The sequence below is a fragment of the Polypterus senegalus genome, chromosome 7 (genome assembly GCF_016835505.1).
Source record: "Polypterus senegalus isolate Bchr_013 chromosome 7, ASM1683550v1, whole genome shotgun sequence".
NCBI classification, from domain to species: Eukaryota; Metazoa; Chordata; class Cladistia; order Polypteriformes; family Polypteridae; genus Polypterus; species Polypterus senegalus.
Window position 1 is genome coordinate 34,453,034 of NC_053160.1, and position 18,982 is coordinate 34,472,015.

General features: G+C 35.7%; 1 protein-coding gene across 1 annotated transcript in view; it reads left to right on the plus strand.

The window, feature by feature from the left end:
• Positions 1-18,672, plus strand: part of mrps27 (mitochondrial ribosomal protein S27) — a 36,951-nt gene extending 18,279 nt beyond the window's left edge. The window contains exons 7-11 of the mRNA XM_039758470.1: positions 2,715-2,830; positions 6,387-6,489; positions 8,203-8,345; positions 13,564-13,719; positions 17,653-18,672. Coding sequence (XP_039614404.1) covers positions 2,715-2,830; positions 6,387-6,489; positions 8,203-8,345; positions 13,564-13,719; positions 17,653-17,892 — 758 coding nt within the window. The 3' untranslated portion in view covers positions 17,893-18,672. The remainder of the gene's footprint in view (positions 1-2,714; positions 2,831-6,386; positions 6,490-8,202; positions 8,346-13,563; positions 13,720-17,652) is intronic.
• The last annotated feature ends 310 nt before the right edge of the window (positions 18,673-18,982 follow it).

An 18,982-nucleotide genomic window follows, 5' to 3' on the forward strand; every position in this document is an offset into this window, starting at 1 on the left:
TGAAAGATCTGGACTGCAGACTGGCCATTTTAGTACCCGGATCCTTCTCCTACGCAGCCATGATGTTGTGATTGATGCAGAATGTGGTCTGGCATTATCTTGTTGAAAAATGCAGGGTCTTCCCTGAAAGAGATGACGTCTGGATGGGAGCATATGTTGTTCTAGAACCTGAATATATTTTTCTGGATTGATGGTGCCTTTCCAGACATGCAAGCTGCCCATGCCACATGCACTCATGCAACCCCATACCATCAGAGATGCAGGCTTCTGAACTGAGCGTTGATAACAACTTGGGTTGTCCTTGTCCTCTTTGGTCCGGATGACATGGCGTCCCAGATTTCCAAAAGAACTTCGAATCGTGACTTGTCTGACCACAGAACAGTCTTCCATTTTGCCACACTCCATTTTAAATGATCCCTGGCCCAGTGACAACGCCTGAGCTTGTGGATCTTGCTTAGAAATGGCTTCTTCTTTGCACTGTAGAGTTTCAGCTGGCAACGGCGGATGGCACGGTGGATTGTGTTCACTGACAATGGTTTCTAGAAGTATTCCTGAGCCCATTCTGTGATTTCCTTTACAGTAGCATTCCTGTTTGTGGTGCAGTGTCGTTTAAGGGCCCGGAGATCACGGGCATCCAGTATGGTTTTACTGCCTTGACCCTTACGCGACAGAGATTGTTCCAGATTCTCTGAATCTTCGGATGATGTTATGCACAGTTGATGATGATAGATGCAAAGTCTTTGCAATTTTTCGCTGGGTAACACCTTTCTGATATTGCTCCACTATCTTTCTGCGCAACATTGTGGGAATTGGTGATCCTCTACCCATCTTGGCTTCTGAGAGACACTGCCACTCTGAGAAGCTCTTTTTATACCCAATCATGTTGCCAATTGACCTAATTAGTGTTTATTGGTCTTCCAGCTCTTCGTTATGCTCAAATTTACTTTTTCCAGCCTCTTATTGCTACTTGTCCCAACTTTTTTGGGATTTGTTGACACAGTGAAATTTTGAATCAACATATTTTTCCTTTAAAATGATACATTTACTCGGATTAAATGTTTGATCTGTCATCTACGTTCTTTTACAAATAAAATATTGACATTTGCCATCTCCACATCATTGCATTCAGTTTTTATTCACAATTTGTTTAGTGTCCCAACTTTTTTGGAATCCGGTTTGTAAAATGCTACAGTGTGTGTGTGTGTCTAGTTCCTCAGAGCAATCTGATTGGTTTGTTTGGCGATGGTGACACAATTGAAAGAGAAACTGCTGGAGATCATAAACATAGACAGGAGATGAGCAAAGCACCTCAAAATGAAAGAGTCTGAGAATCAGATTTTATGGGAATGCACTCAAGAAAAGGAGATGAAAGTGCGCTGAAGGTTTATTCTACAACCTGTCTTCGACAGGTAACATGACTAGTATAAACATAAAAACCTTACCAAAACTCCATTAAACAGTTAATGTATATAGACTTGCATGTGCAATTTATTACATTTGAAGACATCAAAATAACACTGTTATAGGACAATTTGGCCCTCAATTAATAAATTGTTTGGATTGAAAACAGAAGTGAATGTTATTGCCAGACTGAGTCTAGAAAACTGTTTTAGAAAGCAAAAAACAAACAGTTACTATGAGTAACCACTTACATCCTCCAAATAAAATTCAGGACATAATACAGTGGAACCTTGGTCATGAACTGAAGTAATTTCCCCCATAGGATTGTATGTAAATACAATTAATCCGTTTCAGACCATATAAACTGTATGTAAATATAAATTTTTTTAAAGATTTTTAAGCACAAATATAGTTTACTACACCATAGAATGCACAGCGTAATAGTAAACTAAATGTAAAAACATTGAATAACACTGAGAAAACCTTAAACAGAGAAAACTAACACTGCAAGAGTTCACACTATAGCACTACGAACTGCTCGTTTAAAAACACTTTTTTTTAATAAGTTTTAAGCACATTGGAAAAAATGAACATTTGAAAAATCCATAATTGAATAAATCACCAAGAAGAGTAACATTGCAACAATGCACGCTACAAACCGAATGCTGTAAACAGAAGTGAAGTGTAGGTTAAAATCCAATAGAAAAAAGTCTTCATTAAATACGAGATTAAAACAATGCTCGAATCTGTCTCTTTAAAAACAAGCCCGGTGCATTCTTTAACTGTCTTCTCGGCCTTATGCGTCCAGCCCCCTCTCTCTCTCTCTCTCTCTCTCTCTCTCTCTCTCTCTCTCTCTCTCTCTCTCTGTTTCTCTCTCTCTCTCACACGTGTGTCTGTGTGTGTCGCTCGCTCTGTCTCTCACTCGCTGCACAGGGAGAGACTGAACACGTGTGGAAATCATCAGCGTGCACAAACCGAAAGGGAAATTGGCTTGTTCGAATACCGAGTGTGTGGTCGTGAACAGATGCAAAAGTTTGGCAAACTTTTTGGTCATAAACCGATTTGTACGTGTTCCGAGACGTTTGTGAACCGAGGTTCCACTGTACATTACCTTTTTTTCTGGGACAGTACAGACTTTATACATTGACAATTTGAAAACATATGGCTTCATGTCATGTGTCGATAATGCAGAGTATGCTGTGAGTAACTGTAGTTTGATATTAAGCATGAAGACACATTAAGAAATTTAGAATGCATTTATAAAATCCATATACAGTACCTTACTAATAGTCAGATGTGCTTTTTTCTTCTAGATGCTTTTTCTGTCGTCGTTGAAGTTATATTTCAAGAAGCATTTGATTTATTAACAACCCAGATTTTATCATTCCATATACTAGGCAAATATTTAGATACCAACACTGACCTTAAAGTAAGTATTTTAAGTATTCCTTTTTGCTTTTTTTTTTTAAACAGTTCAACTTGTCTGAAACTGAGATGTGTATATTAGGAGCTAAGTAGATTGTTTATTCTCTACTTGTACAGGCATTATATTATTGTAAATATTAAATTTTATAGTTTGATCATAAACCACAGACATTTGTATTAATTTTGTGAACAAGATTGATATCCTTTTAATTAGGACTGGGTGATTTTTCTTTTTTTTAAATTTTTTTTTTTTTTGATTCTCCAATTTGAATTAATGTTAAATGAAATTCATATATGAAAAATGGTGTTTTACAGTTTTTTTTTTCCTAGTACAGTTAACAGTCAAGCAAACACCTTATTTTAATCAGCTGGTCACATGTGCACAGTCAAAACATATTGTAACAATCTGGCCAAAAATCTCAACAAAGCAGGGTGCCGAGCCCAAACAAGTACAGCTGCTCAGAGCACTAGGGATGGACGATACCACAGTTTTTGTAAATGATAGCAATACAGATATTTTGTGTGTCAGATACCGATACTACGTATTTTTTTAAAGAACATAGTAATTTATTTTCAAATGATAGTGTTTTAAAATTGCTAATATTAATGGGTGAGTCTGTATGTAAATTAACTAATATCATCACACAGTATCAAGGTCACCGTAACACATTTATTACAAAATATATATTCATAAAATCAATATGTCTTCATGTCATTTTCTAACCCACTTACTGCAGACCAGGGTTGTGAGATACCTGAGAATATCCCAGCTGCTATTGGGCACAAGGCAGGAGCAAACCGTGGACAGGGCAGCAATCCATTGTAGTGCAAAGACACTAAATACACTCTACAGCTAATTTATCTTTGCCAGTTCACCTAATCTGCATGTCTTTGGACTGTGGGATGAAATTTATGCAGACACTGGAGTTTAATACATGTAAAACAGGGAATTACTTCAAAGTACTTAAACCGATCCCCTTAGAAAACTAACATTTACACAAATAAAAAAAATACTTCCACATTTGTATTTTTTCTTATATTCTGCCCTTCTGTTTTATTTAGAAATATTTTGTTATATTAGTTCTACATTTAGTTAAGTTTCAAATTTGCATTTAGAAAAAATAATGATGACATTTTTATGCTTAATGCTATTTTGCCTCTGCAGGTGCAAGGCAGGAACAGTCCATAAACAGGGTGAGAACACACACAGACACATATATCAGGGGCCAATTTAACATTGTCAATCCACCTAACATGCTTGTCTTTGGACTATGGGAGGAGACAGGAGCACAATACAAGTTTAACAATACACAATTATGTAGAAAAATTGTATTTATTACACTAGATGGTGTTACTACGCATTTAATATATGTTTAAATCGACTAAACTTGCAAAATTAATATTTTTATTAACATTTACTTCGCCACTTATTGTTTGGGGGGAAAAAAAACGACTTTTCAGTTTTCATCTTCAAATTAGGCATAGTTTTTAGGTATTTTGCATAGCGCTAAGACTATTTAACATTCATATTTACATATACAGTATTGGGTATGCTGTACCCTTTATTTTAATTGGCAGAAAAAACAAAAGAGACAGAACCTGTGACAAAATGCTCTGACACTGATGCTTTACACTGTTATGTGTCCTCCATTATGCTAACAATGAGCTTAACATTTCACAAGTATTAATGGGTAGTGAATGGCAAAATGTTAAACTGAACTAAAAAGTCTTCAGTAAACGCCTGTCTACATAAATCTGCCAGCAGCACCTACCTGGATAACATCTTGTGCCTCTTTGAAAACTCTCCTGTAACATCACTTATATGGGGCTGATTGTTGCTAAATCCACTGTGCTTTAGATTTGCACCTCTTTGATGTTTTACATATATCTTTCTGTTGGTCAGCTTGTGTGCCTTTTACATGTTCAAATGGACTTTTTGTTTTGCCAATATACTGTACACTCTTCTCACAAATATTGCATTGGGCGGCTGTATTCTTTTCTATCTGTAAAAAGCAGCAGCATACGATGCTATACTTTCAGTCTGCCATTGTCTTACATGATCTGCGCTTACGCAAGTGGTGTGGGTGTATAGTGTTCTTATGTCACTGCACGTCTGTAAAAGCATGTTCCATGGCCACAACAATAAGAGGGTTGTAAATAGTTACTGAATGTTTTATTGTTACTTTTGAGTATTTTTGTTGGTCGAGATAAACCTGTTTCCAGAAAAGGGCATTACAGTAAGGTTAACAGGCTAAAATAATTTGGTCCAGATATGACAGATTGGATGTCAAACAAACTAAAGTAAAATGCAAAGTTTCCAAAAAGTAAAAAAAATGGCAGCGCATCCTGTTTATTTCAGTATTTAAGACAGAAATGGCAGAATGGAACTGGAAAAGCACAGGACGATGTTCAAGACTATTGGCAGCCATCAGCTCCCAAGTATTCTTCACCCTGCTTCAGTATCAACTCCTCACGGCACACTTTGGGTTGTATATCCGTTAGTCGGTGTGATTTTGTTAGGAGCAGAGCATACCTTGTCTGGGCCCATAGGTAAAAACTCCAGAGTTGTCTATCCAGACCATCTTACCCTGCAAATGTGTGTATACTAAGATGGGGAGACAAATAAGCAAGATGTATGTAATGGAGGGTTAGGGGATTCATGCTGGAGACCATTAGCTATAGTAGAGGAAAGAACCTGGCTCTTGTACTTTGCAAGTTAAACTGTTTGTTTAAAGAAAAATCACCTGTTGTAAAGGTGTGTTTTAGATATAAGAAGGAGCTGTGATGGCTGCAAAATTGAGAAAAAAGAATTTAAGGAAATGTCTCTAAGTGATGTGAAAAGGTCTCAGGAAAAAAGAACAAGGGCTGCAAATATAAAGACAAATTACAAAAAAAAAAAAAAAAATTACAAAAAAAGTCAGCACAGAGAGATGTTTTCATATTTTGCACCTTTTCTCATTAATGACAAAATATGTTTTTATATTTCAAGGAAGGATGCAATTTTATTTTCAGTTTGCAAAACAAGGAAAAACATCTAATTTTCTGTTATTTATATAAATCATGATTCGTAATAAATCCTAAACAAATTGTAAATCCATAAATATAAAAAAAAACTATTTTTTTGCCATATCGTCTTGCCCAACTTTAAACATGGTACATTCATGGAAGGTGTGGATGTTAACTATAGTAAATTAATTCAGAGAAGTTTTAGATATCATGCACAGAAAAACTGTTTGCAGTTTACTGCTCAATTTCATTTAGTCAATTTCACGGCTCTGACAAGGCATAACAGCATAAACAAAACATTTTCAAACCTTTATAATCCAGTTCATGGGACTTTATTTAAAAGTATGTGTTTTTTGTTTGTAGTTTTTTCCTTTTAACGTCTGAATATTGTCTTCCAGAAATATTAATTAAATTTTGATAAAATATTTCCTGCTTTCTAAGTTTACTATACATGGAGCTATTCATTTTTTAGCAATGATTTATATTTTCTGCTTCTTTAAAATAGACTAAATTGAGTATCTCTTTTTCTGTCTCACTTGCTCCGTGTCCCTCAGTGGGATGAAGAACGAAATCTTGGAGCAGCTTTTTTACATGTGGGTCTAAAACATGAAAACACTATTGGCTTCAGTTCTCAACTTTTGGGTTATGCTCTTCTTGGTATGTTTCCAGTCTTTATTTTTTATTTTACTTTTAAAATTATAGCATTTATACTTGTGTCACTTTGAGTATTTTATATCTTGAAATTACTTTGTCTGTATAATAAACCAAGTGTTCAGAGCTTTTTACTGGAATGAGATGATTGCCACAGGTCTGTAGTCATTCAGACTGCTTGGCCTGGAGACCTAAGGAACTGGGGTAATGACTGACTGACCACAGCACAGGTGCGATACCACAGGTTAGTGTCCAGCTTAAAATGAAAGGAAAAACCAGAGTGAGCTGCTTAAAGGAAAACTGTAGGAGCTGATATGATATGCCATCTGGCCCCACTGCCCAGTTGGTTTTTACCTGCCGCAAACCTTTCTCTACGTCAGTTAAACTGACCTTTGTCCCAGCACTATGTCTGGTATTTTTATGAAGCATGTCCCTTACTTGTGCATTTTGGGTGCCTAAATCATAGTTTCAAATCTTGTAAAACCAGTCCTTAAGTTCATGTGGTATAAGCTTGTGGTCCTCGTCTATTGCAAAGGTCACACTATTTTTAGAATCTAATCCTGTGACTGTATTTAGGCCTTTGCAGGCCTCTTTGGATTGTTATTAAACCACCTCTTGATTTTTTTTCTCCCCTTATATCTTTTTATTTTGTTTAATTAACCTGATAAGTTAGTTTTACAGAAAAGGTTTTTCTTCTGCCTTATTTTCCTGATGAGAATGGTGTTTATCCAATAGTAGTGCTTTAATCTCTTTAGTGATCCTTCTTTTGCTATTTGGGTATACATTGACAGATCTTTCCTTAATTATCATATACTCACAGAATTTCCATTGACAATGTAAGTGGCCTCATTTAGTAATTGTGAAGATGTCAGCAAATCCCAGTCAGTGCAGGAGAAGCACTCAGTCTTCTAAACTGTCATTGCACCAGTTTTATGTTTTCCGTATATTTATCTAAATATGGGATGATTTATCATTGTTCAGTTTCTGTTTGTAGTTCAGTAGTAAATTAATAATGTGGTCTGACACATCCAGGGTTGCTGTGCAGTGGGTATGCATTTGTCATAAATGTTTCTGTAATGCTTCTCTGGTGTGGTGTTCTCTCTAGTGCAGTACTGCTGATGATGATGTCTGTTTGTGTATTGTGGATATGGAAAGTTCTTACAACTGTGTACCCCGTGATGTGTTGTGGAAAGTGTTTTGAGAAGAATTGGCTTATGAAGCAACTGCTACTTTGCACTTAGTCTCCATATTTGTGGAGCACGTGGTGTGCTTGTATACTTGGCGTTTTGTCTTTTCAGTATAATTATGTTCATAAATAATCAAACGTAAATTTTGCAGTTAGGTTCATGTTTGTTTTTTCTTGCTTTCTTTGTTTTTCTTTTCCATTTCTGTGCTGTTATTTGTTTAGATGATTAAGTGCTGTATATGTCATGCTCATTGTTCCTAAAAATTTAGTGAGGCATTTAAAGTAAAATTAAGGATATTTTCAAAATCAGTAATTTTTTTTGGGTTGGAATATGTTTATTTCTGTAATTCTTAAGTGATGCATTATTTATAAATTAAAAACAAATTTCTTCCAAAACATCTTACCTTGATGGTAAATGGAGCACCACAGAAAATGGGAAACAAATGTCATTAAAGCATACCAAATATGTTAACCATTAATATACAATTGTATTATTCAATCCCTCCATCTCACATACCTTTTTATTTAAACAGGAAAAATAGAACTTTCCCATGGTCTTCATTCTGTGTATCATCAAATGCCTTTAATGTGGACTGCTGGTTATATAAGGAGGGCACTGGAAGTAATGACACAAATTGCATCCTTGCCTTCCAATGTAAAAGTTTCTCAACAAGCGGTGAGTCTTATAAAATTAGATGTGGTTATTTTTAATGTCATTGTCATTTTCACATAATACAATTCTATGCACTAATATAACAATCATTCATTTATAAATGAAATATTGTTACATACTGGGAACATTAAAAAGCAATAACTCCTAAAATATTTTGTGGGACCTTGGAGAGAAGTCATGATTAAAGTTTTATTTGGGTAATCATAATTTACGTTGACCCTTTTAGACAGGTGATTGGGTGTATATTGTTTGATTTGACAATATATTGCTTGCATTTCATAGTATATCAGTCTTGAAGTTTAAATTCATATAATGTAAAAGATTGCCACCAATAACTTTGCCATATAGCATCTGATTATTCCATCTAAACATTTCAGTGTGTCAAAAAAAGCAGCATATAAAACTGATAATTTGATTTTAGTTAAAAGAAGAAGAACAGAAAATGCCAGAGTTAAATTCTGGTTTTATTTAACAATTTTGTCTATTTTCAACATATATTTCTCCTGTTAATAAATATTTTATTATCATTTCAAAGTACAGTACTACCATGCTTTCCGAACTATTTTAATTCTGTCAGGATAATGTACAGTGCCAAAAAGGTAATACAGTAAACCATCACATTTTGAATGACACTGAGATGAAAGATGGTATTAAAAAATATCACTCAGCTGACCTAAACATATGAATAACTATTGTTGATATCCCTTATGTTAAATGTATTTGTGAGGTATTGGCAAGTCATGTCTTGGGCTAGAGACCTTTTATTCCACATGCCATTTATGTTTCTCAACTCAATTTTTTTGGGAAGAGCACTGCTTTCTTAATTTTTTATTATTATTTGCTTCCCAAAGCAAATTTCAAATATATGTGTATTAAAGGCCTGAATACTTTTTGGATAACCCTCTCTTAATTTTGTACTTAGAGAGGGAGCAATATTTAGTCATTTCTAATTTTCAGAAGTAGCATTTTGATATCTTCCTAATTATTGGTAGGAATAAGGTCTGTACTCAGACTTGGCAATCAGGGGGGCTCCTTTTTTATTTATTTATTTTTTTGCACTGTTGATAAGAGGAAAACAGATTAAATCACAAACACCAAATAATAATGAAAAAGAAAAAGAAACGACTGTTTCCAACTTTGTATATTAAATGCAGTTGTGATGCTACAATGGCAATATCTGTAAGGACACCCCTAATGAGTTTTACAACATACTAAAAGGACTACCCTCTAACCACAACTAGGTCCGACAGGAAAAGAAAATTAAATGTAGGGTATATATGGTCCACAACCCATGAATTAATGGTCCTTGCCTTGTAAAACCCTAAACACTGCAGCTGCTTTCTCCCTGGTATTTAAAATTTTAATAGATGCTTTAGTAGCATGAGCCATAGAGAGCTCTAAATGTACGAGATTATAAAATTAAGTAAATAAGTGACAGAAATTAACTAATTTGATATGCAAAGATGTAGCAAAAATCTTTCTGAATTAGTACCTAAATTAAAGACTTTTTTTAGGGAAGTGGAAAGCCCCAGCATAGATGTGTCTGTTAAAATAAAAATGTTTGAAGACAGAGGGAAACTATACCTTAAGAATTCAGATAACAAATAACATACAGCAGACGAAAGTACAAGACCTAAAATTATGAATGGAAGTGCCAGGAAATTATATCCGGCAGCTTGGATCTAATTCTAGCTTACTAATATGAAACAATAAGAAACAAAAAATAAGTAAAGTGTGTGTGACTAGATAGTGGGGCTATAAAAGAGAGGCCACATGACTTCTTCATAGATCAAAGTTGTAACTAAACTAAAAAAGGTGAACCTAGAACTCAAAACTTTTGCACGCTGGTTGACATTGAAGGTTCAGATCCCACTTCAAGACTACTGAGGAAAAGAACAGCAACTCCCACCCATCATTAAAAGAATATTATTAAAAATATGGGTTTGATCATTCTTTCTTTGGTACCAAGCCCAATCATTTTTCCAGAAAACTCCATACAGGAAGTGCATAAGATAGTATTGGATCAAGTTGAGCTGGACCAATTATTTAATTTAATTTTAGTGAAAGGAAGTTTTGCTAAAGTGTGTGGAGCTAGCAGGAATCAATAACTCTAACCAAGACAAAGAAAAAGTGGTATATAACAATGATTTTATGAGAGTCTGTGCCAGGAAAGCCCAATGACAAAGTTGCAGATTTGGAAGGGAAACGCCTCCATTTGTCTGTGAATGAATAATAGTACAGAGAGTGTTTCACTCAGATTGAGAGATGACTTTACCTCACTAAATATTTGATGTCAGGTTATGCTATCAGTCAAATTAATGAACAAATCAGTCCCAAACATAAGATATGTAAAATTCTTGCTACTAGGTATAGTCAAAAAAAAATTAAAGGATTGACATGAATGATGTATACACACTAACCTCTGTAAAGGTTGGGAATTTGGAAGTTGATCCTTCTCCCTAAGAAGCGTTATAGAATGATTTGTCCACAAACTCTGTGCAAATACATAACAAAAATAAACCATGATCAAAGTGATTGGGTAGCCTAGGGTTCTTCAAGTCTGTGGAAGGCTGCATGTTTTTGTTCCAGTCACCTTTACTGAATTAGTAGCTGATACATTATTTGTTGATAAACTTTGTGAGGAGAAATTAATGTAACATGCTGACATAATTTTCACTCTTTAGGATTTTCATTTTTTTCGAAATAGTTTCAAATTGTTAAATTTTAATTTGATAAGGTGCACCAGGTTTTGTAGATCGCTGGGGAAACATTAACCAATGATGTACAAAAAGACAAAGTGTAAAATATGCAAGTTCTATTTCTTAAATTTTGTAAATTTAGGGAGAGTATCGAGAATGAGCATAGAGGGTCTTTCATTTTTATGTGTGGTTTGAAAATGTGATTTCTGTAACTGTAAGCTTTGTGTATCAGAGGAAGTCAGAATATAGGGAATTGCTGTGCTGGTGGCATTGTGCGGATTGACTGACACTGTGATATTTAGGTCTAGGCTTTGGCTGAAAATGAGAATAATTAACATATTTTGTTGTATTACATAAACATTGTTTTTGTTATTTTTTTTTTTAAATCAAAGTCTTAATGATCATCAGAGCCACTAAGCCCCTTTGTGTCCAACCAATAAGTAAAGTTAAATCTACTTACCCACCATAAAGAAGCAACTAGCTGTTTCCATAGGAACATTCATGTTTTTAAGGATGGAGATGAACACACAAAACTGCATTCTGTAGATACATCAGTTAAAAAGAGAGTCCTGAAACATTTGTTTTTTAGCAATAAAGTTAACTTTCAAACTTTAATTTTCCTTTTTAAAAGCACTTTTTTTTTTTTTTTTTAATTTTCTAATTTGATTGATAATAAATCACCCGTTTTCCCAATCTCAACATATTTATTGTAGTTTTGTTCACATTATTAAAGTTTCTTTCATTTACAGTTAGGTCCATAAATATTTGGACAGAGTCAAATTTTTTCTAACTTTGGTTCTGTACATTACCACAATGAATTTTAAATGAAACAACTCAGATGCAGTTGAAGTGCAGACTTTCAGCCTTAATTCAGTGGGTGAACAAAACGATTGCATAAAAATGTGAGGCAACTAAAGCATTTTTTTAACACAATCCCTTCATTTCAGGGGCTCAAAAGTAATTGGACAAATTAAAAACTGGAAATAAAATGTTCATTTCTAATACTTGGTTAAAAAGCCTTTGCTGGCAATGACAGCCTAAAGTCTTGAACTCATGGACATCACCAGATGCTGGGTTTCCTCCTTTTTAATGCTCTGCCAGGCCTTTACTGCAGTGGCTTTTAGTTGCTGTTTGTTTGTGGGCCTTTCTGTCCGAAGTTTAGTCTCAATAAATGAAATGCATGCTCAGTTGGGTTAAGATCAGGTGACTGACTTGGCCATTCAAGAATTTTCCACTTCTTTGCTTTAATAAACTCCTGGGTTGCTTTGGCTGTATGTTTTGGGTCATTGTCCATCTGTATCATGAAACGCCGCCCAATCAATTTGACTGCATTTAGCTGGATTTGAGCAGACAGTATATCTCTGAACACCTCAGAATTCATTCGGCTGCTTCTGTCCTGTGTCACATCATCAATAAACACTAGTGTCCCAGTGCCACTGGCAGCCATGCACGCCCAAGCCATCACACTGCTTCCACCGTGTTTTACAGATGATGTGGTATGCTTTGGATAATGAGCTATTCCCTGCCTTCTCCATACTTTTTTCTTGCCATCATTCTGGTAGAGGTTGATCTTGGTTTCATCTGTCCAAACAATGTTTTTCCAAAACGGTGCGGGCTTTTTTAGATGTTCTTTAGCAAAGTCCAATCTAGCCTTTCTATTCTCGAGGTTTATGAGTGGCTTGCACCTTGCAGTGCACCCTCTGTATTTACTTTCATGCAGTCTTCTCTTTATGATAGACTTGGATATCGATACGCCTATACCCCCTGGAGAGTGTTGTTCACTTGATTGGCTGTTGTGAAGGGGTTTCTCTTCACCATGGAAATGATTCTGTGATCATCCACCACTATTGTCTTCCGTGGACGTCCACGTCTTTTTGCATTGCTGAGTTCACCAGTTCTTGCTTTCTTTCTCAGGATGTACCAAACTGTAGATTTTGCCACTCATAATATTGTAGCAATTTCTCGGAAGGGTTTTTTCTGCTTAAGCTTAAGGATGGTTTCTTTCACCTGCATGGAGAGCTCCTTTGACCACATGTCTGTTCACAGCAAAATCTTCCACATGCAAGCACCACACCTCAAATCAACTCCAGGTCTTTTATCTGCTTAATTGATAATGACATAATGATGGACTTGCCCACACCTGCCCATGAAAGAACCTTTGAGTCAATTGCCCAATTACTTTTGAGCCCCTGAAATTAAGGGATTGTGTAAAAAAAAAAAAAAATGCTATAGTTGCCTCATATTTTTATTCAATTGTTTTGTTCTCCCCACTGAATTAAAGCTGAAAGTCTGCACTTCAACTGCATCTGAGTTGTTTCATTTAAAATTCATTGTGGTAATGTACAGAGCCAAAATTAGAAAAAAGTTGTCTCTGTCCAAATATTTATGGACCTAACTCTACTTAAGCTTTGCTACATGGTTTGATATTGGTAATATTTTTGGTTTCATTTAATCAGTTGCACTAGAGTGTCACTTTGACCCTTTCCTTCTGGTAATTTTGTATTTTTATACATGTCAATCAGATTGATGTCCTTGAGAAGATTTTGGAAGCATCCTCTGTGTTGGAAAACACTGAAAACGTTGATACAAATGACAAAATGGAGACAAAAATAAACTCAATGGATGAAGAAGATAAAATAGAAAGGTTACACCTTCCTCAGTATGTAACTCATTTTAAGGTAAGACATTCTGATATAAATACTTTTCCTTACAGATTTGTCCATCAATTTTTTTTTTAGTGTATACTTATTTCATGTTAATAAAAATTTCTGATAACTCTTAGAGCTAGGGGGCTCTGCCCCCTGCTCGCTTCGCTCGCCCACCCACCCCCGGGTTTGGTTTACCTGATATACAATTTAAAGAGATTGTTATTTTCATGGGAATTGTTACATATGCATTATTTTCATTTTTACTTTAAGACTTTTGTAAAAACAATACTTGTCCTTTATTTCCGGCCCCGGGCGTGGTTACATCTCTTTCTTGCAGGACGTATAACGCTGCTCGCGTTGTGGAGACCTGCCAAAACCTTCCAAAATGAATTTTAAGAACTCGGTCCTGAAACGAAGGTGACGTCACTTCCTGGTCTGTAACTGTGGGTCTACAACTGCAGGTCTACTACTGCGGTGACATATGGTGCTGTGGCTGTGCAAGTGGATGCTACTCGATCATCTGGGGCCTCATGTATAACGCTGTGCGTAGAATTCGCACTATAACATGGCGTAAGCACAACAGCCGAAATGTGCTTACGCACAGAAAAATCCAGATGCAGGAATCTGTGCGTACTCTAACTTCCATGTTCTTCCGCTTCATAAATCCTAATCAGTGTGAAAAGTAACGCTCGTGCATGTGCTTTATGTAACGCCCAGCTCCTCCCAGAATTATGCCTCTTTGAATATGCAAATCAGTATAAATCGCCCATAAGCTCAGCCTTTTGTGAAAAGACAATGGGAAAAGCATGGGGGAAAATATAAGAATTTCAGCGAATACCAAATGGAGGCAAAGGAAAAACATACTATTTGTTTAATTAAACCGTGGTATAATCAACAAAAGGAAGTTGATCGAGTGACCTAGCGTGTTGGAGAAACTTGAAAGCTCACATTCACAAATTCGCACACTGCCGGAAATAAAAAAAAAAAGTCACATATCAAAGTCGCCGTGAAAAGGCGAGTTGTAGCCCACTGTCTGAGTGTCATATGAAAGCTTATTAGGGTACAGAGAAAAAAAGGCACACAGTGGGGAAAAAGCACGAAATGTCAACTTCAATCTCGAAATTTCCACATTAATCATGTAGTTTATTTTGTCATTAAAGTAGAACATCATAAACTTCATCTTAAAATCGTTTAATTAACCAGTTTCTCAAATCACATCGTAATTAAAGTAGCACGTTAAATGCTTTGTTTTGTATGTGATCTATTATGTGCGCTATGTGTGTGAATCACTACTTGCTTTTTAAACCGGCTCTCTTTCTCCAACTGGACATAGAATCCATTACATTTGTGATATTACAGCTCTCTGAATAACTAAAATACTGAGATGTATACGTGATATCATTTTCATGATGATAGGAGTTAAAGCACGTTATTAAACATGGGTTTCACGGCGCAGTGATTGTGTGCAACCTTCGATGAAATAATTTATTGCAGCAGTACTCAGGGGCGGCTCTAGGCTTGTGGCGGCCCTGGGCAGAGGAAGAATCGGTGGCCCCTTCACCCGCCAATGTCAGTATGGTATCTTATGCACGGTGGATGGCCACGTCCGTTGCGGACACTGCATAGCCGCCTCGTGCTCATGACACAAGCATTTAACTTTTGCCGAAATTTGTCGCTGTGTTATTTTCTCTTTCTGTTTTATATTCAGTATATATTGGCGTAGCCGCCCCTGCAGTCCTTGCTTTTCTTTCTCTAAGTAACCGATCGCCACACAATCAGCTCTGTAATATACGTTAAGCCATCTGTAAGCTGAGAGCGCCGATTCTTGAAAACGTTTAAGGAACATTGAAATATCTTCGTAGTACATGTTTAATTATTCTATCCTTCACGACAGTCCCGGTGAAGAATATAGATTATTTAAATGAAGCTAAAGTTTTATCTTTATAATATAATAAACATATTTTGCTGCATTTCATCTTTAAAATGATATCGTCATCATATGTAAATACACAGTTTATAAAGTGTCTCAGGTTGTGCAATATTATAACTGTAGTGCAAGTTTACAGTGGGGTGATTGTACTTATAAGTACAAACAGTTCTACAAGGAGCAATTGATTAAGTGCGTTTAAAGTTCTTGGGATGAAACTGTTTCTGAACCGCGAGGTCCGTACAAGGAAGGCTTTGAAACATTTTGCCGTGGCTGAGGTAGCTTGTGCTTGAAGCTGTATACCGATAATTCTCTTTCCGATCAGCTGCTGCTGTGATTCACACTTAAGATACAGTGATATAAATACTCCGAGTGGTGCAGTGAGAATAATATGGAAAAAGATGATCTGCTGTGGCAACTCCTAATGGGAGCAGCTGAAAGAAGAAGGTGCAGTGAGAGTAACAACGCTAAAGCAGTTATGATATTTGGAATACTATGGCTATTCCCTGGACCATTATATTAATTACAATCGGGTGCATTACACTAATAAACAATATGCGGTTTCAGTGTATTTATAAAGCTGCGTCAGGAAAATAAGGTGTAACTACACAGGCACAGTAGTATTGCTTTGACGCTGGGTGCCGCCAGTCTGCAAAACCGAGCGGAGAACTTGCGTACGACAAGGTATGAGGTACCGTGGAAAAGTGCATGGCTTTACACCAAGTGTATGTTTTATACATCGCGATTTGAACGTGGAAAAGTTCTTGCGCAACATTTCTGTGCGTATGCACCGTTTACATGAGGCCTCTGCTGTCTTTCTGTTGCTGGTGGGCTGCCTGTTCTGCTTGTCTCACTGTCCGATCATTTCAAAGCCTGTACAGAAGCTGTCCTTTTGCCACTTGGTATCTCTGCCGCTTGTGTTGTGGGGGGGTTTGGGGTGGCTGAACGCACACAAGGAGATGCGATTGGATCATCTGCTGGCTTTCTACTGCTTGCGAGCTGTATGTTTTGCTGGGAGCAAGTTAAAGTGTCTCTTGCGGAACTTCATATTGTCTTCCGAGAAGATCACGTCTCATCTCCCTAGTCTCCCTTCCCAAGATTTTTTTTATAATATAGATATATATTCTTAAGTTCCTTATATAGATGGTTGGTAATGACTGGCCAACTGAGGACAGTCCTTACTTTACACTTCAAAGATTTGGATTGTACTCCTTGTTTCACCTGGCAAACTGGAGGGAACTAGGCTGTTTTGAGGCATGGAGGGGGATGTGCAATACTTTACCAAGGCATTGAGACAGATATAAATTGATGGATGGAGTACTGGGAAAATATTCTTTTTTTATTTAGGTGTATAGATACTGGTTAGTTGTAAATCTTCCAACATATACAACATGACTGTGTTGCATAAATTTAATGTGCGTGAAATTGCTAAGGTCACTATGAATATATATGGCCTGAACACATTGTTTTTTAGCTTATTCATTTCTTCAACTTTTATTTGTAGTATTCTTTCTGAATTGTAAATTAAGCAGATGTGAAACAGAAAACAGAGCTGATTAAAGCCCTTGGGTTATTTAAAGTTAATCCTGTTTCAACACAAGTGTAGATAAAATCAAAATTACAAAACTCTCAATAGTTTTACACTTTTAATTAAAAAAAGATTTGTCTTTTGTTTAGTAAAATTGCATTTGCTTCCTGCCTTATGTTTTTCTGGCCTATGTACATTTCATAAACCTATGCTGTTCAACCGCTGCTAAGCATAAACCTATTATATATATTATTATTATATTATATATATTATATACCTATTATATACCCTGGCCATTGGACCTTACTTATTCTATGTTAATTAATGTTGACTTATGTTTATTTTTTATTGTGTCTTCTATTTTTCTATTCATTTTGTAAAGCACTTTGAGCTACATTTTTTTTGTATGAATATGTGCTATATAAATAAATGTTGATTGATATATCAGGATGAGGAGGATTGTTATAACTGACTGCTTATTTTAATATATGCATATATTTTTTGGTAGGAACTTTACAGTAAGTTGCAGTCACTGAACAAGATTGAGTCTAAAAGCTTGTCATCTTTGGCGGACCTACTAATTGAAGATAATCTTGCTGAAAGTGAATCTTCTGACATTGTTGCATATGAAAATAAACTGCATGAGTGGGAAGAGGAGCGAGTCCAACTTGTGAAACGAGAGCAAGAGTTCAGAGAAAAAACTCGCTTAGAACGTGAAGCAAGGCGTCCAGCCAAAATGTCACAGTAATTGGACTTCATAATAAAGACATTCTGTCCAGTAATACAATAATATTGTATCCTGTTTTTACATTATTGATTAACACAATAAACAAAATAGTGAATTTCCATTTATGTTCTTAATAAAAGAAAGTGGCAGTGGAAAAAGTGATATTTTTTGCTCTAAGGTTTGACTTTAGCCAATCTGACATCTAGTCCTTTATGTATTTTAGGTTGTGCTTAGATGGAAAGAATAACCAGCAAGCCCAAAATGACTGCTTTAATTAATCTAAAGCTGCATCAGAAGATGAGTCTCTCAAGGTACTCAAACAAAAGAGTAGTCTAAAATTAGGCAGGGGTCTGCTACCAAAGTACAGTATGTAGAAAGCCAAGCATTTAGCTGCAATATTGAAGTTAGTAAACAAACTCAAAGCTATCAGTTTGCTGTCTAATATCTTTCCTGTATCTAAACTCCACCATTTGTTTTTTTAAATATATTAGGTGAGCCCAAAGTTTGAAAGTCCGTCATAATACCCTGCCATCCTTTTTGACAGTGGCATCAAGTGTTGTGACATGAAAACAATGCTGAAAATAGCAGGGCTAATGATCAAACTCCATTTCAAAATGGCATCAAACTGATGTTATATAAATCATAACACAGCAAAAATCTAATTCAGTTTCCAAATTAAAAATAAATGATGGAGTTCAAAACACATTTATGCCCTTTCATTTGTTCTTCAATTGTCCTACTTCTGCTCTAATTCTTGTTTTGGGGAGAAAATACTGTTATAAAAAACCTGTTTTACTGTTACGCTTTTAGAATATCGATGTCTTGTTAATTTGTGAATGTCTCTTTTAGTTCATTTGCTTTGAGGAGCTGTCTCATTTTTATTTGAATAGTTTGCTTAAAAAAATAACAATATTAAGTCACATAATCATGAAGTCAAAAGAAAGGATCTCTTTATCATTGGAGTGGTCACAAGTAAAATAAAATGGTTAAAGGAAAAAAAAATCAGTAAACTGAAGAAGAAATTACTATAAAATGTCCCCTTTTACACAGCACACTTTTTTTTTCTGAAGCCCTTTAAAAAGTGGACAATATCAGTGTTGTTTTTCTTTAG